The sequence below is a fragment of the Lactuca sativa genome, chromosome 4 (genome assembly GCF_002870075.4).
Source record: "Lactuca sativa cultivar Salinas chromosome 4, Lsat_Salinas_v11, whole genome shotgun sequence".
Lineage (NCBI taxonomy): Eukaryota > Viridiplantae > Streptophyta > Magnoliopsida > Asterales > Asteraceae > Lactuca > Lactuca sativa.
The window spans coordinates 136,388,092-136,413,919 of record NC_056626.2 but is presented as its reverse complement, the minus strand read 5'-3'; the positions used below and the strand labels follow the sequence as shown (position 1 = coordinate 136,413,919).

General features: G+C 40.1%; 1 protein-coding gene across 4 annotated transcripts; it reads right to left on the bottom strand.

The window, feature by feature from the left end:
- Positions 1-22,238: 22,238 nt before the first annotated feature.
- Positions 22,239-24,990, bottom strand: LOC111886158 (uncharacterized). 4 transcript variants are annotated; one of them, XM_042901169.1, is made up of 8 exons: positions 24,904-24,990; positions 24,542-24,653; positions 23,987-24,084; positions 23,687-23,918; positions 23,407-23,603; positions 22,911-23,098; positions 22,535-22,812; positions 22,239-22,439 (listed from the first exon to the last, which is right to left on the bottom strand). In XM_042901169.1, exons 3-8 carry the CDS (start codon positions 24,082-24,084, stop codon positions 22,389-22,391), a joined length of 1,044 nt encoding a protein of 347 aa, XP_042757103.1. In that variant the 5' UTR covers positions 24,542-24,653; positions 24,904-24,990; the 3' UTR covers positions 22,239-22,388. The 4 variants fall into 4 exon arrangements, with proteins under 4 accessions (XP_042757103.1, XP_042757106.1, XP_042757104.1 ...); XM_042901172.2 differs by lacking the exon at positions 24,904-24,990 and adding an exon at positions 24,762-24,891; XM_042901170.2 differs by lacking the exon at positions 24,904-24,990 and adding an exon at positions 24,741-24,888.
- Between the last annotated feature and the right edge of the window lie 838 nt (positions 24,991-25,828).

Sequence of the window (25,828 nt, the reverse complement as noted above, 5' to 3'; positions counted from 1 at the left end):
AAGGAGGTTACCTTTATGATTTGGAGCCTTAAATCTTTGATTTTGGACCTTGATCTAGGATGAGGAGAGAGGTTAGAGAGAGAGTAGTGTAAGAGTCAAAAGCTTCAAATGGAAGCTTATAACACTTTAAATAGTGTTCGGGAATTGGACACGGTGAAATTCTACACGATACCGGCTTTAGACGAGGCTTTTGGTCGCACCCGGCCAAGTTGCCGTAACCCGATAAGGTTGATTCTAGAAATGTTCCGATCACTAGAATGAGGTGTTAGAATGATTTCTAAATGCATTAGGACACCCATTAAGTCATTTTAGATAAATACGAATTAATGAATTAATTAAATGACGAAATCGGAATCGAATTTGAAAACGATGATCGGTTGATCGAATTGGATTACGAAAAGAGTTACAAACAATGATACGAAATTTCGGGTTGTTACATTAGGTGGTTACAACAGCTAGTATTTGATCAACCTTAGCATGCAGACTGAGAAATTCTTTCCTAGAGATTGTTATCTTCCTCTTCTTCTTTTGTTTTGGCTTGTAGGTGGAATGTTGAGATCCACTCGATTCTTCATCATCAATTACCATAATGAAGTTGTCTAATGGAAGGAGTTGTTGAATATCATCCAGGTTGTCATCATCTAGACTGAACATAGGAGCTGAGCTTATTTCAATTGTGGTACCATCTTCATTTGAGTCATAAGCTTCTTCATTTGGAAGAGGCTTTGAAGGACCAACAACATCCTCCATGTTGTGAACTTGTTGAACAATGTCTTCCATCGAGGTCATCCATTGTTGAATTGCCAAAATATCATGAGATGTTTTGGAATTGTTGATCATTGAAGCCCAATATTTGGCCACAAGTTGAATGGCTTCCTCCTTCTGCTGTTGTTGCTTCACCTGTTGAGCTTTACATGTCCGCAGAGCTCTTTTAAAAGCTTCAAATTTTCTAAATCCAAACTCTAAATTTGAACGGTATCGAGTCCAAGATTCATCGGATGCGTAGCCATCAAATCCTTTGTTCGCCGAGGTGTCGCTCGGGTTCACGGATCCCATCATATTTGTGCTCCCCATGCCTTAACCGCTTGTAAGTAATGATGGTGGTATACGATTTCTAGAGCTTCCTCAGTCTCCTTGATCTAGAATCAAGTTTGGCCTCTACTCTGTTCTGGCAAAGGCTGAGAAAGAAGTTCCATGCGGTGCAACTTGTGTATCAAGTGTTTGTGTGACTCAGAACAAAATGAAGTGCAACTCCTTGGGTTCAAATACATGCAACCATGATGCCTTGCAGACCTTGGGACGACTCGTAGCAAGTGGATCCACTTGGGCTCCAATTGGGGGTCTGTCTCCATTATGACATGAAACAGATACACTTTCTGTATCTGACTGGTGAGTTCAGATTTTTGAGGGTGAGTCTGCGGTGACTCGAATGGCTACATGAGTCTGTTGAGAGACTCTGGTATGTGTTGTGGTACGCATTTGGCTATGACTTAGGTTTAACTTCAGTTTCTTCCTCCTAAAAACATCTTAGGATTCTAAAGGCTCATCTTGGTTTTCATCAAGAAGATTGATAGGTATGTCATGAACCGGAGCTATAGAAGTAGGCTCTGCGGTTTTAACTTTTCATTTCTTTGACGGAGCAACTCCCTTTTTCACAATGTTCTTTGGAGTTTTTCTTGTGACAATAAGAGATTTGACTCTTTTGGGTTTTGGTTGTGGGTTCTGTTATGCAGTAGTCTGCGGGTCCTATGCTGCGGTGGCTTGACTGGGTCTTGGCGAGGAAGAGTGGTATGGAACAATATCACTCATAGCCATTATATGGTCAGCCACATCTACGATAGTGAGCCCAATAGACTCTAAAATGTACATGGGCAGTCTACGAATGGGACCAAAAATAGTTTGATCTTTAAAAGAAATATATCTTTTGAGATCGTGGGTAGAGAACAGATTGGTGTCATTGCTCATGCTATGTTTAGCATCTTTGTGTAGATCAACCAGACACAGTGACCAAAACCTTGCAAATGTGAACTATGTCATACTTTCTTTTGGTGTGTCCTTGGAAATGTATTGCAAGAAATCATCCCAGATGATTTGACCATAATTGACTGTATTTCCTGTGAAAATGCTCCATACGATTTCCAGTAGCTTGATCCCCATGTTGTCGATCCCTCCAGCTCTGCATGAGAACATCTGATCATAAAATGGAAAACAAATTGTCAAATAGCTTGCAGTTTGTTCTTCTTGAATTCCCCTACACATTTCAATTTCCTCTGGTATCCCATTTGATAGAGAGTAGAAAACACATCGTTCAAGCTTAGAGAGTAAAATTTCGTTGAAGGAAGCATTCTGAGATTAATTATAGAAAGGAATTTCTCCTTGGTGAGAACCACCAAAGAAACATCAATTAGATTCATATGAACTTCTTGAAGATTGTTGCTAGGTCTGAATGCTGAGAAAGCACATTTGAAAAGAACCAACATTGGAACTGCTTCGGTAAAGGAGTCGAATGCACCAAACAAGGGATGAGTTGGAAGGAAGTTGATCATCAGTTTAATGGCTTCATTGTATGACGGATGATCTTAAAAGATTCCTCTGTAGTTGCTAGGTGCAATCAAGGAGAGAGGTCTTTGATTGTGGATTTAGACCCTGTTGGACAAGTTGATCCTGAAGCTTTTAATTGCTTATTTGAAATTCCAAACTTCACCATTTTTGCAGAAAAAAGAGATTGAAGAACTTGCTGAAAGCTTCAGTCAAGAAGGTGACGAAGAGGATAGAGTTTGTCGTAAAGAGTTCAGATAGTGTAAAAGCTATCTTGGGAAGAAATTGGGTTTTTATACCTCCGGATTTCAAAAAGAGTTGGAATTACTTTAATGACAGCTACTAAAGTTAAAAACCCTTGGGTTTTCACCTTTATCAGCTAGGATTAAAATAAATCAAAAATTAAATTGTTTTCAAGAAAAGTGGAACATTTATTGCGTTGCAGGACCATGATGACACGTCGACTAATCGTGGGGTGAGGGGTTGTTTTATCTGCTATAAAAAATGGGGAAGTGGAACAGATTTGACCCCAACGGTTGCGAGACATGACTGGTTGAGAAAAAGGATTTCTTCAAAAGATTGTGTTTATGGAAAATCGATTTATTTGTTTTTATCCGAAAATGGACCTGACTTAGGAAAGTCATTTGAAAAAGAATGAAATATCATGTGTGAAAAAACGAATGTTTCGAGGAATGTTTTTATTAAAGTCCATTAAGTAGCACACAATATCATTTAAAGCACTTGAAAGTTAATGTATGCAGGTTCAGTTAATGCATCTGCGGTAATCAAAGTTGAAAACAAACTTAATCATGAAGGTTAGAAGTAAAAGAAATAAAGGGACCCGAAGAGCATGTAGATCATATGTGTTTTCAGTATACAAAGTGTACTGAGAAGCAGATATGAAGAATATATTGATCAGTTGTTCTAGAAAGGAACCGTAGTGAGTAAATTGCTTCAATAGTTTTGATTTTAAAAGAAAATAAGCAGACTATTCACCACTAGAGACCAGAAATGGTATGAGGTACATATCCTTTCAGGAAGAACTGCGGGTTTGGATTCATCAAACCTAGCATTTCCAAAAATCCATTTAACTGTGTGTAGTCGATTGCTTTGGTAAAAACATCATCTATTTCTTCGTGAGTAGGAACAAAAATAAGTTTGATGTTACCTTTGAGGATGTGGTCTTTGAGGAAGTGATACCGAAGTTCTATGTGTTTCGTCTTTGAATGATGAATAGGATTATAAGAAATCGCTATTGCACTCTCAGAATCATAATAGATGGGTACCCACAACATCTTGTAACCGTAGTCCATAAGTTAAGTCTTCATCCAAAGGACTTGGGAACAATAGTTGGCTGCTGCCACATACTCCACCTCTGCGGTAAAAAAAAAAAAAAAAAAAAAAAAAAAAAAAAAAAAAAAAACACATTTTTGTTTCCTTGAAGACCATTTGACTAATCTTCCTCCTAGGAACTGACATCCACCCGAAGTGCTCTTATGATCGAGTCTGCATCTGTGAAATCTTGAAGGCTGAAATCATTATGCGCAGGGTACCACAGTCCCATTGCTTTACTTCCCGTTAGATATTTTAGGATTTGTTTGACTGCGGTCAAGTGAGATACTTTACGGTCAGCTTGGTACCGAGCATATAAACCCGTTGCAAGTACAATATCTGATCGACTGGTAGTGAGGTACATCAACGATCTAATCATTCATCAGTATGTTTGGTGATCAGCTGACTCTCCGGTAGGGTCAGCTGAGATTTTATACCCAAAGGCCATGGGGACCTTAGGCGAGGAGCAATTGTCCATTGAAAATTTCTTTAACAACTCAGTTGTATACTTTTCTTGATGAATGAATATCCCATGAGGGATTTGTTTAACTTGAATTCCTAGAAAGAAATTGATCCGTCTATTCATGCTCATTTGAAACTTGCTTGTCATGAGCCTTGCAAATTCATCCACCATATCCTGATCCATTGATCCGAATATGATATCATCCACATATATTTGAACAAGCATCAAGTGATTGTCATTTTCTCGTCTAAATAAAGTGGGATCAATCACACCACTTTTGTATCCTGAGGTGACAAGCAACTCAGAGAGATTCTCATACCACGCTCTAGGTGCCTTTTTTAGACCGTATACTGCTTTCTCCAGTTTGTAGCAGTGATTTGGAAATTCTAAGATTTCAAATCCTGGAGGTTGTTGTAGATATACTTCCTCTTTTAGTTATCCTTTCAGAAAAGTACTTTTTACATCCATTTGATAAGCCTTGATGTTTTTATGAGCAGCATACGCTAAGAAGATACGTATGGCTTCCATTCTTGCTATAGGGCATATGTTTCGTCGTAGTCAACACCCTCGAGTTAACTATACCCCTTGGCGACTAATCGAACTTTGTTTCCTACCACCGCACCTGATAAGGATTTATTGCAGTGGACGTCAGCAACATGAGGTAAGTTACCTTCTAGTAGGAGTGGGTCGAAGTGTAACACCGTAAATTTTCAAACAAATTTTTCGTTTTAAAATCACATAATTCTCATAACACATTTCACAAAAATCTCATTTATTTAATTTACAAATCACAACTCTATAATTGTCCGATTAATAATCCAGGATCCTCAAATCATAACTTTTCCACTGGTGTGTACAATCAAGTCGGTGTCTTCCCCCGATCCTGGGAAAAACCTGAAACACATATCACATAACACGATAAGCATGAAGCTTAGTGAGTTCCCCAACATACCACACACAGCTCATTCGCCACTCGAGGCTACAACACAGTAAGACCCTTCGGTCAATATGCCTCGGTGGGACCCTCCGGTCCCATAACTCGGGTAGACCCTCCGGTCCTAACTCAGTAAGCACAGAATAATACACAACATAAATCACATAGACATAATGCACGATATCTCAGTACTCAATACAAACACATAAGACATCTCAGTCACACAAAGATACCACTCATGGTAAGTATAGTGAGAAGACTCACCTCGGATGATGAATAGCCCCTATAAACGCTGCTGCTACGCACCGGCCTCTAACTCTGAGCCAAACCCACAATTAACCCAATTAGGAACTAAGTCCAAACTCTTACTCATTAGGTATAAAGGTAGTCCACTAACCAGCCCATCCATAACCTAAAACCCATTGGGCCCACCAAGGCCCAATAATAAATGGGCTCTCCCGAGGCCCAACTCTAAAATCTAAATGGCAAGTTCAACTCAAGAGCCCAAAGCATATATATATATATATATATATATATATATATATATATATATATATGTATACATATATATATATATATATATATATATATATATATATATGTATACATATATATATATATATATATATATATACAATCCTCTAGTCCATAACTCTATTGCAACATGCCCAAACTACTCAAGGCCCAAAAATAAGACTTAGCCCAAAAGTCTACAGTGAGGTTTCGCGGGGTGTACCTCCCTTGGTACGCTCAGCGTACTCACGAATCCGGATTGGCCATCGGGGACACTGGGGCAGTACGCGGGGCGTACTGGAATTACGATCAGCGTACTCCCCAGATTCACTCTTTCCACTCATTTGGTCTTAATCAGTTAAGACCTTGACTCAAATCACAGATCTGGTTCCCTAATAGCCCTTACTCCATAAAGTCAGTGACTTTAAGCCTTTGCGTGGCTGATATGGTCACAAACACCCAAAACACTCACTCTCTTAACTTAAAATGCTCATAACTCATGCATGGCTTGATTCCAACATCCAAGGCTTGATTTTTATGACACAACACCACTAAATACACTCAAATGGGGTTGGTCATAGTCTCTAGAGCTCAATAACTCATAAAGTCTCCAACTTTGGGACAAAAACCCTAAAATACTCTAATATGAAGCTCAAAACAAAAGACTGAGAAATCTTGGAGCTTTATACCTCATGATGAAGCTCCCAACTCAGATATGCTCAAATCTAAGGCCTGGACTTTCACTCCTTCTTCTCCAAAGCTCCTTCTTTACTCCAAGAACAAACAAAATCACTTAAGGCTCTCAAATGGTCACACATAAGCTCAAGAACGAGGATTAGGATTTAAGAGGGTTTATTGACTCAGGATGGTGGCCAGGAATGAAGCAATCTCATTCTTTATATAGGGACACCCCTCAATTAGGGTTTTCACTATGTGCCTAGTACGCCCAACGTACTAGGTGGCCCCGCTTAAAGATCACGCACATGAGTACACTAAGCGTACACACACGTACGCCCAGCGTACTCAGCTGCCACCTTTCTCAAATGAGGGACTTATCCTGCCAAACTTCAAACTTCCATAGCTTCCTCGATATAACTCCAATTCCAATGAACCTCATGCTCACGGAAAGATGTCGAGATGACCTACACTTCTAGCAGCTCATCACAACCCCGAGAATTCCTCATGCCCGGGTTGTAGCCCACAAAACCTAATCTCGGACAATCTGAAACAGGATGTTACAATTCTCCCTCACTTAAGTTAGATTTCGCCCAAGAAATCGCTCCTTATCAACACATAGATCGAACCCGAAAAACCGAGAATCACCACCGAAAGGACCTCATATCATACAATAATATCTTCCAAAGACACCTGATCCCAAAAGGAACTCCCAACCCCGAAGAAGGACAGACCCATCTGCCGCTGCGGTACTCGATTTGACTCTCCCGAACTTAAAAACTCTAGTGGTCTGTCTCCCTGCCAGATCACCCTCGCAAAATATCATGCTAATCGGTCATCGGTTAACAGAATCTAAGAACGCTCTACCAACTCTAATTCTCTAATCGATCCCGGTCGAACTCAAGAGGAACGAAAAGGTCAAAACACATTAAGGACCCACCGCCTGAACAGCTATCAAAACTCATTGGAAAGAATGAACCCCAAAAAATATGACCTCAAACACAAGAAAAAAGACCATGCTTGCTTGGAAGTATTCTCTGACATCTATAGACATAAGCCCCAGCTTCCTCTGAAATTTCCCCTTCAACACTGAGCACCAAGTCAGCTCCCAACCCAATAGATGAACCTCCAATGGTTACTCATTGCATACTAAAAACACCTCACCGAATTCCTTCTTACAGTAACTATCTTGGCTCATCGTGACACACAAATCACGATGTTCGCTTTACCCTAAGCGAATACTACAACCCCATCTGAAATCGTCTCACCTCTGACCTTTGTCAACTACCACCTACTGGTCCTACGTGTCTCGCGAGTATTCCCATACCGACGAAATTGACCCACTCCTGTCTAAGACATCAAGTGAAGATCAATACCCCTCAAAATGAAATCCATCTAAAAATCCAGAACCTCGCCTCGCTAACTTAATACATGAATTGACCCAAACTCAACTCGAGAGTCTGATTCAATAACAGAATTGGAACCACTCATTTCTAATCTAATACTCAACCCGAACCCACGATTCGCGAATTTATGCACACACCATCTCTCCAATTCCTTCTGATTACGATAATCTCCCCTCAACCTGGGATACAACAATCCTCGACCGACATGGAGACCCCAGTCTCGCCCCTGGTCCGGCAACCAGGTTCCCGAAGACTCAAGCGGTAAGGCTATCCCAGCCTAAAGAACTCCTTTGCGTCATACTCTAACTAGTGAATACTACAGCTCCCCACAAAATAGTATTCACTCTTATCTACTACTGGGTGCTACGGTTCCCCCCATAGGCGTACGAAACCCTCTCACTAACCAGTGAGTACTACGGCTCCCCTCAGTATCACAACACTCTCCTGCTAACCAGTGAATACTACGGCTCCCTGCAGTATCACGACACACTCTTAATGACTAGCGAATACTACGGCTCCCCATAGTACCACGATACCCTTTCCCACTGACTCATGAATGCTACGGCTCCCCGTAGTCTTACACACTCTCTCGTTCACTGACTCACCATGGGCTCACTCCATGGTTTCTCCTGATAATCCCAAGCGATTACTCCCACCCGGATCCACTTTCTCTCTTATCACCCCATAATCTCATCATCAAGACAGCACTACACTGATTTCACCAACTAATGCTCCGAAGCTCAACCTAGATAGGTGCTTACACCCACCCATCTTATGCACCACTCCATGATGTAAATTCTTGAAGGCAAGGTACTTTTCTCCATGATGTAAATTCTTGAAGGCAAGGTACTTTTCTCAGCACAGATACACCCTTAGACAATCCCACTCTGACGACACTTAACTGATGGGTTCCCACTGGAACAAAATCTCTCGGTACTCCACTCGCCATCTCACACTTAAGTCTCAACATGACCAAAAATTAGGACATCATAATCGGGTACCTCGGTACACCATCACAGCATCTCACGTTGTCTTGCCTCAATCACTGATCTTCCACTTACGCAACATGAAACCTCGAAATACTCCCATCTCCTAAATGGAAATACAAAGGAATCGTCAACGACTAAATACACGTTGACGAAAATCCGAAGCTCTATCCTCTACTGATCACTACCCATAGGAAACTACTCATACTGACTCTGAAATTGGTTGACAAATCAACTGTTGCCACTTCTGGAGTATAGATCACAATCTATACCTATACCTGCAAATCTCATCTATTGCACCGTGAACTTAGCGACCCAACCACCTCAAACTCAACATTTGCAAACCCGAAAAATTCCCTATCCCCAATAAATTCTTTGACCAATGGCCAACCGCCGTGGATCCACTCATCCTTTCTTAAGCATATACTCATACATCATCCTGCCTTGCACCTCGCTTCATCCACCAATAACCCAGGTCTCAAGTGTCCACACCACAGATCTCCATAACCAGTTCCCTAACCGCACTTGAACGAATCGTTGATCCTCCCAATAGAATACCCAGCTCTCTCCCACTCAGGGTTCGAACCATCACCAATTGGCATACCAACAATCTACTCCACAGACTGTTTCACCAGTTACACCACAGTTGACTCTTGGAACGTACCACGTAATCACTCAATGAACTTTCCAATTGAAACCAAGCAACTCCAAATATCCCGTAACTCAGACAAAAATCTTGGAATCCTCCCAACGTGACTGCCTCTAGTCATCTCGAAGCCTCATACCGACACACCGCCGGATACCCCAACTGTTTCGAGTTAGCCCTAACCCTAGGTCTGGGAATAATGCAATATCGCCTCTGATCCCTCGACCAACCTCCCACCACGAGAATCATCATAAAAGCAAGAGACCTCACTCTTAAAGTAGATACACGACATAGACAACGAGGGCCACCGCCCCGATATAGTCCTCTTGATCATCTGGAACTATTGCTAAAAGTATGCATCCCTCAATAAGGCACCTTCTTGTTTTCTTTCATCTTAGTCCCACAATGACTCTCTCATGGTATAAGAAATACCTCGCGCAAACATACCGCCCAAAATACTCTAGTGAAAAGTTTGCAACCCTATGCTACCCCACGGGGTTTACCTCCAAACTCTGAAACTGGAAGCTCGCTATCTCTTTTGCTTCTCCCAGGAAACGGAGACAACGCAACTCTTGCAACAGAAGGTAACGTCTCATCTATCGGTCAATTGCACGACTCAGACTGCGATACTCCAATAAGCATCATCTCTAATTATCCCTGAGGCTTGCGACTCCAACTGGCATCTCACCAAAAATCTCTCAGAAACTAACTTGATTTCCCTCTCAAGGTATGCTCCATTGAAACTCATTCGACAGGACCCTCTGGCCCCACGCTCTATCACATCGGATCTCAGTCTAATCAATCACAACGGGATAACTGGTAAAACCAGAAGCACTAACCACCACGAATAATGGTACTCGAACCATGTGATCACCTCTTGATTTGCTACGAATCATGGTACTCGAACCATGTTATCTCCTCTCAATCTGCTATGAATCATAGTGTACGAACCATGTTATCTCCTTCAATTTGCTACTTAGAACCTCTGGAATTCTCCCTTTTCGAGTACGGGTCCTCTGCTTTCAGTAGTACGGTCCCATACTACCTGCCACATCTACCCATACTTTCCACACAGATCGTCCCAAATTTCCTAAGTAGCTGCTCAACCTTCTCGATCACCAATCCCATTAAACTTGGTCGCTCCCCAGTGAATACTCTCCTCTATTAGCTTACTGATCTGACTAAGGTCACTCCCTAGGCTCTTCCTAGGTTCTCACACTTCTCTGCCATCAGCTACTAAAGAACTCCTTATGACGCCAGCCATCTACCTCCTAAATATCGTCATATTCACTTAGTAGCTGACTCTCATCATCAAGAGTTCCACAAAGCACGAAGCAAACAGCATTCAGGCATCGAATAATCTCTACCAACACATAAAACCACTCTAGGTTACAACTCCACTTGCACTACTCACACTCAAAAGGTATCACCGAACTCAAGCAACTCTACCCCTAGTGGGTATCTAACTACTCTCTCAATAGGCTCCTCAGATGCTCATCTAGGTATCTCTCCTAGATTACTCCTCTACTCAAAGCTCTATCTCTGAAATATTCATGTTGGATACTATTACTTCGCACATACTCAATGCACATCACAGATAGCAAAATTCCTAGGCTAAGGCATCACAAATCAGGCAACTCTAGCAAAATTCATAGCATGCATCACTAATATCTTAGTAATAACTCATAACATAAATAAGTAAAGGTATTTTGGGAAATCACCGTTTGGGCTCTGGCTGATTGTGCACACTGCTCCTTCTCGTTTTCTCTTAGAAACTCTTGCTCATTCTAGAAAAATCATTTCTTTTGAAAAAATTTCTCATATCCCCAGTTTGAGTCCAAACATACCCTACGGTGTATCCGAATCCCTCAAACCAAAGCTCTGATACCAACTTGTAACACCGTAAATTTTGAAACAAAATTTTCGTTTTAAAATCACATAATTCTCATAACACATTTCACAAAAATCTCATTTATTTAATTTAAAAATCGCAACATAACTCTTCCACTGGTGTGTACAATCAAGTCGGTGTCATCTCTCGATCCTGAGAAAAAACTGAAACACATATCACATAACACGGTAAGCATGAAGCTTAGTGAGTTCCTCAAAATACCACACACTTGAGGCTATAACATTAGCCACTCGAGGCTATAACATTAGCCACTCGAGGCTATAACATAGTAAGACCCTCCAGTCAATGCGTCTCAGTGGGACCCTCCGGTCCCATAACTCGGGTGGACCCTCCGGTCCTAACTCCGTAAGCAAAGAATAATACACAGCATAAATCACATAGACATAATGCGGGATATCTCGGTACTCAATATAAACACATAAGACATCTCAGTCACACAAAGATACCAATGATCGTAAGTATAGTGAGAAGACTCACCTCGGATGATGAACAGCCCCTATAAACGTTGTTGCTACGCACCAACCTCAAACTTTAAGCCAAACCCACAATTAACCTAATTGGGAACTAAGTCCAAACTCTTACACATTAGGTCTAAAGGTAGTCCACTAACCAGGCCATCCATAACCTAAAACCCATTGGGCCCACCAATGCCCAATAATAAATGTGCTCTCCTGAGGCCCAACTCTCAAATCTAAATGGCAAGCCCAACTCAAGGGCTTGCAATCAGCCGAGCTCAAGTAAATTTTCCCCAAGATACTCATACATGTTATGCTATGTTATAATATGAATTAATAATATGCGAACTGCATTCTAGATTAGGGCTAAGGATCTAGGAAGGATTCCTAATATGCCTATTATATGTGCTTGTAGACCTGCATAATAGTACTGATCAGTCAATGATAGGATGGCCTGTTGTGGTTATGCCTGATTGTATGAGATTTAGAATCTCATGCCAGTATAGATTCCTGGTAAGGGATAGAATGGTTTGATTGGAGTATGTTGGTTAGTTTTTCCATTGTCTGAATGCTGCTTGCTTTGTGCTTTGTGGGACTCTTAGCCATGTGAGCTATCTACTAAGTGAATATGCTAAGTCACATGGGGCACAGGCTGGATAATCTCTGAGTCATGGACTTGACCCTATTGTGCAGCTGTCGTCTGAGTCCAATTATTCTAGGGATGAATCTTTTACTCGAAGGATTATCTTATCTCTATTGCATGTGACTATATTCATGAGGTAGCTAGTTGACATTATTGGGAATCTTTCAACAGTTGAGAACTGGGTGGGTTCAGGGACCTAGGAAAGCCTAGGATATGCTTCAGTGGGTTAGTAGTGACGTTTAGTGAGACTTGGGTGCATCAGTTTGAGTAAGTGACTTGGAGGATTCGGGAGGATTGCTAAGGAAAGTATGGATAGGTGTGGAAGGTAATATTGGGCCCGTACTACTGAAAGCACATGATCTATACTCGAATTGGTGAGAGTCTTGGAGAATCCGAGAAGCTTCAGGAAGGAGAATCCTTGAGTATGTTTTGATTAGTGGTTTTGTGGTTTTTCAGTTTGGAGATGAGCACTCAGGGAGGTAATTCTAGTTCAGGATTTGGTCTTGGCTCAGGTGGTGAGTCAGTCGGGGGAAGGACTGCCAAGATTTTGAGTTCGCGTTGGATTGAGGATATAGAAGTTGTTTTCCGCACTAGTCCCTACCCCATAGGAGCCAAGGTTCGGTTCACTTTAGATCTCCTGTATCGGGCGACAAGGAGCTGCTGGGAATTGATTGCACGATCTATGACGCTTTCTGAATTGGAGACTATGTAATGGGAGGAGTTTGTGACCCGGTTTAGGGCAGAGGATGTTCCAGTTGTTGCAATTCAGCCGTTGGCAAGTAAGCTAGTGAGCGTGACTGGTTGTCAGACCCTGAAGGATATGACTTCTAGAGTCTGAGGATGCGATATCGATTTGGAGCACCTTGGGAAGAGAGGGTCGTGCCAAGTGCGTATAGTAGAGGTTCATAGGAAGAGACCCAAGACTTCTGATCATCGGGTGAAAGGCCAGCAAGGCCAGAGTTAGTGCAGCACATGCGGGAAAGTGCACAACGGAGTTTGTCATTCCATGGGTTTAGGTTGCTACAAGTGTGGCGGGGTTGGTGATGTCAGCAGAGATTATTCTCAGGGGGAAATCTCATTATGTTTTCACGGTGATCAGGTGGGCCACAAGAAGGCCGACTGTCCGAGGAGGAGGGGATGAGCAGTGAAGGCGCCTGCTTTGGCTATCTTGCAAATCTCTGATGGTCGAGAGGGCAGGGCAGGAGCCCCAGCAGATAGGAGTCAGGCCTCGCACTGTCAGACAGGAGAAGTTAGGACTCCAGCAGACGATGTTGTGGGTATGTATCCTTGCCTTCCTTCAGTTTTATTTGTACATTGTTGTGGGAATTTTGCTTTGGTTTGGAATATTGTAGCAGGTTGGGTAAGTGTATCCCTGGTTTATTTCTTTGCTCCTGCTGGGTTATACCTTCAAATATTGTCATATGTCATTGCATACCGTGGATTATAAGTAGTTAGTGAAAGGTCGTTACCTTTTTGCTGGTTCACGGTGTTCAGTGTTCACTCGGTTCATAGTAGAGATCGGTCAAGAGTATTATGTAGAAGGTCTGGAGTTAGTTTTATCAAGGCTAGACCCCCTATATCGATGAAGCATAGTGTTTTCATCATCTGATCTGGTACCGATCGGCGGTGGCCTATGGGAGGACTTATGGGTTCTAGCACTACCGTCGCTAGAAGAGGAGTGGTAGCAGAAAGATATGGGTGTAGTCGAATGGGTTGTTTGAAGGAAATTGTATTTTCACATGGGTCGTGTTTGATTAGAGTTTAGTGGCTCTGCGAGGATTCGTCAAACAAAGTAAAGGTTAAGGATTCTAGTCACCAACATGGGAACCCAAGGAGTTGGTATAATATCATGGAAGGACGATTGAGGTATCGGACTGGATTAGATTTCAAGAGTACTCTTAGAGATTTCTAAGAACAGACGGTCCTAGGGTTTGATTGGTAATTGATCGCTAGCATGGGTAAGCACAGGTTGTCGACAATGGACTATTAGGAAGTAAGAAGGGTTGGGAATCCTTCAATTCTCACGTGTCGTGAAGACTTAATCAAATCTAAGTGGGGGAGAATCGATCATGATTTCAGGAGCATATATACCTGTGAAACTAGGATGACTTCCGAATCCCCGCAAGGGAGGGAGGCGGTCGAGTGGTCGTCTTGATTGAGGATTGGGTGAGTTGAGAGTTCAAAAAACGTTCTGACATTTGGTTCATGCTTTTCCTTAGCATCAGATAGCAGATTTCAGGGACCATGTTAGAGCTCCAGTTAGGACTCAGGTTCAGTTGAGTGTTGTAAGTCTGCAGGTGTAGCTGTAGCATTTACAAGGTTGGCAGATAATTTTAGAGTTTTGTAAGTCTGAGGGTGTAGCTGTGTCATTCACAAGGTTAGCAGATAGTGTTAGAGTGATGTAAGTCTGTGGATGTAGCCGTAGCATTCATAAGTTTGGCTAATAGTGTTAAGAGTGTTGTAAGTTTGCGGGTGTAGTTGTAGCATTCACAAGGTTGGCAGATAGTGTTAGAATGTTGTAAGTCTGCGGGTGTAGCCGTAGCATTCACAATGTTGGCAGATAGTGCTAGAGTGTTTTAAGTCTGTAGGTGTAGCCGCAGCATTCACAAGGTTGGAAGATAGTGTTAGAGTGTCGTAAGTCTGCGGGTGTAGCTATAGAATTCACAAGGTTGGCAGATAGTGTTAGAATGTTGTAAGACTGCGGGTGTAGTCGTAGCATTCACTAGGTTGGTAGATAGCATGGGAGTGTTGTTCGATCATGTAAGGAACAATAGTACCCCCCCCCCCCCCCCAATTAGGGTGCAGCAGTGAGGGCGTGGCAAATCCACGGATTGGTTTACGGATTTCCTTAGATGAATTAGACCTGGTTGAGCTAGTGATAAGACCGTAGGAATCGATGGACCGTTTAAGGTCTTTTGTGATATAAGACTACCCTTAGTCATGTAGCAATCATTTTCAGCCTTGGATTTGGTGATGTCGGGATTCGACGTATGGACTCGATCGGTTAGATCAGGAGGTTGTTAGGGCCATAATGGTAAGATAACTAATGGAAACTATTGACATATGATGATTTCATTCAAAAATCATATGAGGCGACTGTATGGAAGCCTTTGGCTCAGTAACCAGGTAGGAACTCGGTATTTCAGATGACGGGCAGACGAGTTGACGCTAGAGAGGTCTCGGTGGATTTTGGAAAGCAGTCGGGAGGCAGCATACTGTGTTGGGCATATTAGTGTTTCAAGCAGTTCAATGTTTCAGGCAGTTCAGTATTTCAGGCAATTCTGTGTTGCGGGTAGTTTCAGAGTATTGGACAGTATTGGTGCTTTAGCATTTCATGTACAGATGGAGTAACTGATTGATTGAGAAGTGACTTACAGTGGGATTAAATAATCTTAAAGTAGTTGATTTGACCATGTTGCGTAGCTCTCGTATGAGTCTAAGCGTTGCAGGGATGAATCTTCTACTCGAAGGATTATCTGAGCCTTCTATCAAGTATGAGAATTCTATAGCAGGATTATGGTTAAGGACTTTGTCTTTGAATGTTGCATCAAATTCATCAGAGTCGGAAGTTTTGTGGTTGATCAGTTGTTCGACGTGGTTTAAGCATGGTAACATTGCAGTCAAGGCGGTCAATCATGGAGACGGACCATTATGGAATTCAGACTTTGGGAAGGCAGAAGTGGTTTACGAAATCTGGGAGTTCGTCTCTTCGGGATGGAAGTTCGGTACGGTTTTGGTTGACTTGAGAAGGTTTTGATGAGTTTTGAGCATTCTAACACTCCTATCGTGTACATGCAACCCTAGAAACCTTGGATCTGTGTTTGACTAAGATACATGCAAATAACTATTTTTCCAAGGTTCTTATCCTATCTAGCATGGCATGGAGAACTTGAATCAAATAAAGCTAGTAGAATTACTTACCTTGTAGTTGTAGTTGATTGCCTGGAGTTTTAGAGCCTAACACCAATAGTGTGGATGCCTCAAATGGAAATCACAAATCACCACAAACATGGAACTTTGAGAGAATAGTAATCACCTTTCTTGAAATCGGCCCTCTTACTTTACTCACCACAACTAGTGTGATTTCATGAACCAAGGCCTCCTTTATATAGTGTGGTGGATTAGGGTTACATCCATGTAAACCATAATACCCATGTCTTTTCATTTCCATGAGATCCATGGGTTAAAGCTCCATGGAGTATCCATGGACTTCCCATGCAAGCCTAGCCCATTCCAAATAAGCATTAGCCCACACTATATAAATACAAGAGCCCATATTTAATTAGTAATACTTTTGATCTCTAAGTTAATTCTAGATTAATTATAGATCAATACTAATTAAATAATATGATTTTATATTAATATATTAGAAGTTCTAATATATTAATAAATCATAACTTATACTATTCTCAAAAGATTATCCATATATTGTTCGGGTGAAGTGCAACCCAAATGGACCATGTTGGGTCGGGTCAAGTACATACCAAATATAGTTATGGACTTAGACACTATATCCAACAGGTTGTTCTATGCGCAAGATCATTGGTTGTGTTCCTCGGTTCAGTAGTTTTTGTTATGAGTATTGGTAAGGAGCGATTTCGAGGATGAAATCTTATTATAAGTGGGGGAGAGTTGTAACACCCGGTTTCAGTATGCTTCGTTGTTGTGGGTTATGGCCCAGTCATCAGTTGACATGGGGGTTAGGAGCTTTGGGTATGGAAGGATTTAGCCCATATCAGATGTAGTTGTCAGGGTCTAAGTGAACCATATATTCGATTATGTCTTAGGAAGCCAATGTTATGATTGTAAATTAATATCTCGGTATTTTAATGGTTTTGGGTTTTAATCGGAAGGCTTTAAGGCTCGTATGTATTGCTAGGAGCGTAGGGCTTCTCGCCACCTTTTCGTAGATATAAGGTTCGTTGGAAACGGACTTAGGATGAGTAAGTTATGACACTTTGAAGGTTTTGGCAGAATTAGCCCCTAATGTAAATACTTGACAGATCAGCCCCATGCATACAAGGATGTGTGCACGTGTTCAGCTGGGTACGCCCAACATATGAAATTGAATGATTGCGGGTGGTTTTGAGTACGTCGGGCGTACAAAGGGGTACTCGGGGCGTACTCCCTTCACACCAAAACCTTAATTTCTCGACTTGTGCCTTATATAAGCCACATTATATCCTTCCTTATGTCATTTCAAATCAGCCACCACCCCTTTTCACATCCATGAAACCCTAGATTGCCTTGGATGGAACATGGAGCTTAAAAGAAGACTTGTTAGTGTGTACAAGAAGAGGAAGGTGGTGCTCAAGTGTTGATCATGGAAGGGAGCTTGTAGATCCAGAAAGTTCTCATATTTTGCAACCCATTTGAGGTAAAAATCTCTGATCTTGACCTTCCATTTCAGAGATCCTCTTTTGGGTTAGTTTTTTGCCATTTTTATCCTTTTGCTTGGTCTTGGTGAGCTAGGGTTGTTTTAGGGACTCAAACTTGTAGATCTGGACATTTTAAGGTCCCCTCTCTCATAAAGGTGCAAGATTTGTGATGTTTTCAAGTCCAAGCATGAGTTAAGACCATCCATTAAGATCTTTTAAGCTCTAGAGTCCCATTAATCCATGTATGTTAGTAAAGTTGTCAATTTTACTCGAAAAGTCACCTATAGTAGTCAGACTGGAGAGTTGGAGCAAGGGTTGAAGTGATTAAGTGCTTATTTGGAGAGGGTTGGACCTCAGAGGAGTATGTTGGGCATACCCACCTGGTACGTGGCGCGTACTAGCCCCAACAGGTGTACGCTTAGCGTACCAGATGAGTACGCAAGGCGTACTTGGTCTGGTTGCCTCACTTTGTTTTGTTGACTTATGGGCCTTGGACGATGGACTAGGAGTTTTTTAGGGTAGCCTAGTTAGTAATTCATGCCTTTTTGGAGATTGGGCCTTCTTGGGTTAGGTCCAAGATAGATTCGGGCCTTATTGGGCCTTGTGGGCCATTTCGGGTTTGGGCTATTATTTGAATTGTGGATTGTTAGACTAGCTAAGGATGTATGTTTGGATTGGAAATAAGTTATTGGGCTTAGGGTGAGGCCCATGTAAAGGTTTGGGCCATTAGTGGGCCTTTATGGATTTTGGAGTTTTGGGCTTGATTGGTTTTGGACTTAGGCCTTAGTTCTGTATCTTGTTGAACCAGGGGTAAAATGGTCATTTTACTCCAAGTATGGATTATGGAACATGGTATAGAACCCAATTGCTAATTGGGTGATATTGTGGTATTGATAGCTCGAGGAGTTGCCGGGACAACAGATAAGGATTTATTGCAGTGGACTTCAGCAGCATGAGGTGTGTTACCTTCCAGTAGGAGTGAGTCAAAGGCACCAATGCCGACCCACTAGTAGTTGTTTATAGTTGAGACGATTGTCTTTGTGGTAATTATTTGGTATGCCACTATATGTTATGCTTTATATGCTAGGATGTTATGATATTATGTGATAACGGTATGAGGGGTGAGATAGTCCCCAGTTACCGGTTGAAAGAGACCGAAGGGGTAGAGAGTACTCATATATGCCTAGAAGTATGTTTATGATATGCTATTATGTGGTAATGGTAGGGGTGAAATATCCCCCGTAACCGGTTGAGATAAACCGGAGGGTAGGTCGGGCACCAGATATGTCTGACAAGGGTAGGTCGGACACCCCGGTATGACTGATAGGGGTAGGTTGGGCACCCCGGTATGCCTAACAGGGGTAGGTTGAGCACCCTGGTATGCTCAGTAGGGTAGGTCGGGCACCCAGATATGCCTGACAATATGTTTATTGTATGGTATGTTGTATGATGGGAGAACTCACTAAGCTTCATGCTTACAGTTTTCAGTTTTGGTTTCAGGTAATTCTTTTTCAAAAGGAAAGGAACTGGCAGGATCACAGCGCATCACACAATGATTTCCGCATTATGAGATCTTTGGGAGTTGTACTATGATAATACATTTCTATGACATGTTTTAGTTATTTGAAATACTGGTTTTTGATTATGAAATGAGTTAACATTATAGATGTTTCAGACTACTGGTTTTATACTTAATTAAAAATGAAATTTTTGGCTATGAATTTTGGGATGTTACATATAGACTTCAGCTACACATCGTGTAACACTGTTCACAACAACCAACTTTTTAAGTGCTTAATTCCTTAAGACAATAGCCCTAACTTTCCATATCTCGATGAAAGAAGGTCTTAATGGATAAATTTTCCAAATTTATTCATTTACATGTCCCAAACACTAACATCTCTCTCCTAGGTCAAAATAGGACAAAAAAGCCACCGGTTCCTTGAATCACGCAAAGTAGGAGGCCAAAATCAAATCTACATATCATAATAGGTTCGGGCGACCTAAAAACTCAAGCTTTGAACCTGGAGTTGTCCAAAATCCATCCAAATATCATTAGAGGGACCAAAACCCAGATCCACAAAGAAAGGAGCATAAAGCTTAGAACGTGAACACTTACAAAAGTTCAAGAGCATAAGGAAAGGTTGGATCTTCAATTGATCAAACTTCCGATCACCACCAAGGTCTTTCTTCTTGAAGCATCACAAAAATGGGATTTCAACACTCAAAACTCAAGAACACGAGAGATGGGGGCTAGGGTTTCATTCACATGTAGTGGATGCTAATAAGGGCACAAAACCCTAGGATTTATGGTTGTCATATAGCGTCCAAGGCCCGAAATTAAGGTTTTCATGAAAACAGCGGCTACACAATGCTAGTCGAACCTAAGTGCCACGTATCTAAACTTACGTGTGGCGTAAACCTAGAACTTGAATTTCTACATTTACCACAAGGGAAAAACTAAGAAGGGGGTGTTATAATTATAAGTCACAATCATTTTATAGTAGTCTAAACGCATTTGTAAGTCTAGGCAAGAGTTAATAGTTTATTTCATGTTTTGACTTTATAATTCATGCTCTTCTAATCTTGTTAATAATAAAGAATCTATTATAAGTCAAAGTAATCGACTCGTTACCCATCATCTTGAAATTATCAAAATGGTTGAGTGTTGTAGTTTCTCTGTTTCCTAATCTTTTTTGTCGCAAGTATCATCATTAAGAGTATTTTTCATACTTATTTAGCACTTGTCACATAATCGAAAAGACCAAAAATATTAGGTGGAATTCGAGAGGTTAGTTCTTTAAGAGCTTCATTGTCAAGCTTGATATGTTTGCGTTCAGCTTCAAAAATATTGTCAAATGATGGAACAAACATCATACCTAGAATATTGAATGTCCGAGTATCAACTTCAATACCTATTTGCTCCATTTGAACATTAACATTATGTGGCCCATTAACAACATATTTCCAAACTTCTCCATATGTTAAGCCTTTCAGATCATACTTCACACATTTCCTCTGTTGCATACATTTTTCTATAACCAAAATTGGTTTCTAGTTTGTCAAACCCTAAAATCATTTCATTATTTGCAGTTATTCTACATATTAAGACAATCGGGTCCAAAGGTCGTGGAACTTACATGACAATCAAAATATGTTATAAGAACTATTAACATCCATTGAATTTTACTTTATTTTAGAGATAATTGATCGAACAATAATTACCTTACGGGTATTTGTTTGAATCCTTTTTTTTTTTCAGGTTTTAAGAGGAAGAAGATGAAAAACTGTTTTAGTCTTTACATTCAAGAAGATTGGAAGCACAATAATCATTTTATTTTCAGCAAATTTCAAAAAAGCTTTTACATTTTCAGTCTTTAACCTAAAGATGATAACCATTACAATTTTTTTTCCTATTAGCAGAAAAATACTTATACTTAATATTTTTTACAACCATTGTTTACCAACTAAAATAATTAGGGTGGTATAAATACTTACACGAACTCAACAAAAGAGTACTCCAAAACCATGAACACCAAAACAGCCCAATGTGTCAAAATTTATCGTAAGAATTTATAGCCTCTAATTTCTTTTAGTATGTAAATAAAGTCCTATATGAAATAAATTAGAATAATCAAAGACCTTTTCTAAAAGAATTTGCGATTGACATTTTAGGTATAAAGTTTTTCTGAAAAATCACTTTTTTTTTACTTTAGACTAGGGGTGCAAACTCATGAGCTATTCGGAATCAGCTCTGTAAAGCTCGACTCGAAACCGATTTTAAACAAACTCAAGCTGAACTCGAGCATACTGTTAAGCTCGTTTATTGAACGAGCTCAAGCTCAAGTCTATCATTAAGCACGATTAAGCTCATGAACCTAGACGAGCCTATATATATATATATATATATATATATATATATATATATATATATATATATATATATATATATATATATATATATATATATATATGGCAAATTAAGGATTTAAGATATCAATAAACAAGCTTCTTAACAAGCTCGAATCAAGCTTAAGCTTATTTAGGCACATTAAACAAACCAGTAGAGCTTGTATAATTCTTTATGAGCTCAAGGCAAGCAATACAAAAAAGCTCGAATCGAGCCGAGCTCGAGCTCAAGCCTCGTATAACTTAAACAAACCCAAGCCGAGCCTGCTCTGGCTCGGCTTGACTTGGCTCATTTGCACCCCTACTTTAAACTTAAAATATTTGTCATCCAATCCAAATTAACATAACTACATTTTAGGGGGCGTGAATGTAACAAACCAAACATGTGGACAAAAACCTTAACTTTTGACATACCACACAAAAAACTTGGAATTTACTCTTCAATAAATACATCTAAAATTCATTTTTCATCATTTTACCCAACTTTAACATCTTGTTTAATTTCAACAACCCAACACAAAAGGGTTAAACCCCACCCTCTCCTCTCCTCTTGTTTACCAATTCCATCCGTTTTTTTTTTTACCAACAAATTACAAAATCAACAAGAGTGTTTATGTGAAAAAGTAGAAACATCTGGCACCACATACATCTGCAAAAAAGAAACAATTCAGCAGCTATGCCTATGCCTATGTCTACACCTACGATTCCTCACCCATTCACACACTTTTTGTTTTGTTATTTTACCTTGTTAAGTAGAACAGACGTTCGAAACTGAGCATCATCTTTTATAAAACTCCACCACATGTAAGTAAGTGGGATTGTAGTTGCATGCCAAACCGCATGTGCATCAATAAATCCTTCGTATGGAGGAAAATCATATATTTCTAAAAGCATTGCTAATGCACCCGAAACTATCACAAACCATAGTTTTATACGCGATGGATGATGAGTTATTCCACCCCATATTGCCCATATTAGTAGTTGTGCTACTCCCATTGTAACACACACTTTCATGTTCCACCCTGTTAATTTTTTTTTATTTATTTAAATTATTAGTTATTGATTGTAAGAAATTATTTATTTATATACGTATAATGGATTATGGAAATGGGAAAGTTACCATAGTCGAGTTTGTAGTTGTTGAGGTATAAAATGTGGGTGGTGATAAATGCAAGTAAAGGGGCTGAAACCATGACTCTTGCAGCTTCAAGCCTTACATTGAAGCTTCTTAATATGGAAATAATGAGGGAGTATCCAAGTAATGCAATTGCTGAAAAGTAGTCTAGTTTTTCTGTCAATTCCACATCTCTGTGTAACAATAAAATTTGTTATTTGATATATATATATATGAATTTGAATATATTTGGAAAAAAGAAATATATCAATCGGGTAGTGTTTGGTATGTAGTAATCAAAGAGAGGATGGGAATGAAAATCTTGTTTGTTTTATTTTATTATAGTTTATTTTTCTGGAAAAACTTCTTTTTCTTTAGTTTTCAAATTGTGGATAACGAACATGGTAATGGAATTGGAATGTAATGAGTGATTCCATTCCTTTGTGGTTTCATTCCGATTCCATCATACCAAACAGACCCTTATAAAATATAATAAACTCACCTACTATGAAAAACAACACTCCAAAACCATGAATTCAATGCTAGAAGCCCGTATAGATGCCATAAACCAGCATAATCATAGTAAGGCTTTCTATCTAATTTCATGGGTAGCTTGTAATGCAAAAGAATGAAGAAGGAAAGCCACCCATGAAAATGCATTGCTAAATTGAGAGCAGAAAATGCAACAGAAGCAGGCTCCTGTTAAAAAAAGTATTTAATTTTTAAATGTTATTTAGAATCAAAGTTGAGGTGTTAAGATTAATGGGAAGTTGAGAACAAACCTGAATTCCGAATACCCTTTTGAAAGGCCATTTTCCATGATACTTTACTGGTTTTTGACCTAATGATGCTCTTTCTTGCTCCTTTTTTAGCATACAATGATATCTACAATCACTTTGGCAATCCCATTGTTTCCATTGTAGATAATGAGAGGTGGCATTAGATGAGAAGTTGCAGTGTGGAAAGCATGTGTCTCCAACACATCCAATTTTCTCACAGTCTATTAGGCATGATCTAGATTAGGTACAAAAAAGATGTGTAAGTTTTCATTTGAAAGATGATATGAAGATATGAAGGTTTACCTGTATGAAGGGTCAGCATCACCGATGCTTGCATGAAGAACACCCAAGAAACAAGAAAGTGATAAAAGGAAAGTAATCCAGTAGCAATGTAGCAGCATCTGATAAGAAAGTTGTTTTACTCGTGTTAGAATGAATAAGATATGATATTGGCATAATTGATAAAAATAACCGAATCGCATCATTTGGCGAATACTCTAGGCAAAATCTTTCAAACATGAATTCCATATAACAGTCTCAAGTGTCGATTTTGATGATTTGGGAGTGAATTTGTTTGAGCTCAAATCGAAAGTGTAGAGGATATGATTTCAAAAGGTTTGTGGACTGTGGTGTGGGTTTTAGAGATTCGTTTGGTGGGTTTCAAGAACAGGTAACGAAGTCCGAAGGCTGGCCCCATGGCGGTTGTTTCAACTTTTAATCGTGCTCCTATCTAAAGATCGAGGAAATGGATGAACTTTTAAGCTATAAGATGGTATATTTGAAATTGAGCACATCCATTATATCCAGACGTGAAAAGGTTCAACAAAATATGTTCGCAATGAGTCTTGGATTTGTTACCTGCAGCGATGAATGGTTGCGACGGCAGTGCAGCAATGAACGGCGGCGGAGGAGTGGTTGTGAGGTTGGGACTTGGGAGAGCGATTCGATCTGATGCTGAAATTAACAACACCTGGTTTGGATCATAAAAGCAACTGTAGTAAATACCTAGTCAATTAGTAAAGCAACTAACGTGATTATAGAGCATATAATGGTGTACGAATACTAATTTGCAAGCTACACTAATTCCGAGAATCTAATCGCTAATGGCAAAGAGTAGCAGAAATTTCTCAATGGGGCTTGTAAATCAAATATCATAAACCACAGAATGGGCAGATCTGAACCGATTTTGAGAAATAGAAGAAGTGATCTGAACCGTTTACCTTGTGGAACTTCCGCCCGATTCACCTCGTCAGTGCTATGCGTGTGAGTCGAAGAGAAATTATTTGTGAACTTCTGTTTTCCTTTTATCTACCCAACTAGTCCTTCACATATCCATAAAATACAATGTAAGTCCTTCATATATCCGAAAAATACAATGTAGTCCTTGTAGTTTTGTAACAAACGGCCATGAAGTTAAACTTTGTGGTCTTTTAAGTTTGATATCGAGAATTAGGCATGAGCATATGGACCGGGGAACCGGCCGGAACCAGAACCGGCACAGGAACCGGAACCCGATAAAACTGGTCGGGCCGAGACCGGGACATTATTTTTATGGATTTTTGGAACGGGAACCGGAACCGATATAACAGGAACTGGTAGAACCGGCAAAAACCGGAACCGTATGATGCTATTTTTCGAGGACCGATTCTAACATTTGAAGACACGACAAGCACCGGGAACCGGTAGAACCACCGGGTCGGTTCGGTTCTTGATTTTGGCCGAAGCCGGTTCCCGGTTCCGGCCGGTTCAGTCCTTTTGCTCATCCCTATCGAGAATTTTGTATATACTCTTATGAAACGATTAAATATTGTATTTGTCCGATCTAAATTTTAAATATCATGTTTATCTTTGGTAATGTTTTAAAATATCAAATTTATCCAAATCTATTTTTTTTAATAGTTAATAATCATTTTTTATAATTTTAAATCATTAACATCCCAAAATTTAAGGCCAAAATTTTAATTTTTAAATAAGTTATTACATAAAACAATCAATATAAAAACATTCATAATAATATCTCGTGTCAAACCAAAGTGTCAGTAATTAAACAGAGTATCATAAAACCATATCAGAGTCAAATCCCAAGGATCCAGTATGCGGAAAACATAGTGTGATGCGCTGCGACCAAGCCGACTCCTTTCCTTT

Excerpts from the sequence above, each read along its gene's own strand:
- LOC111886158 (XM_042901169.1), bottom strand. The coding sequence starts at position 24,084 with ATGCTGCTACATTGCTACTGGATTACTTTCCTTTTATCACTTTCTTGT. Across the intron at positions 23,604-23,686 it reads AAAGGGTATTCGGAATTCAG|GAGCCTGCTTCTGTTGCATT; the intron begins GTTTGTTCTCAA and ends TTTTTTTAACAG. Across the intron at positions 22,440-22,534 it reads CGTCTGTTCTACTTAACAAG|ATGTATGTGGTGCCAGATGT; the intron begins GTAAAATAACAA and ends TCTTTTTTGCAG.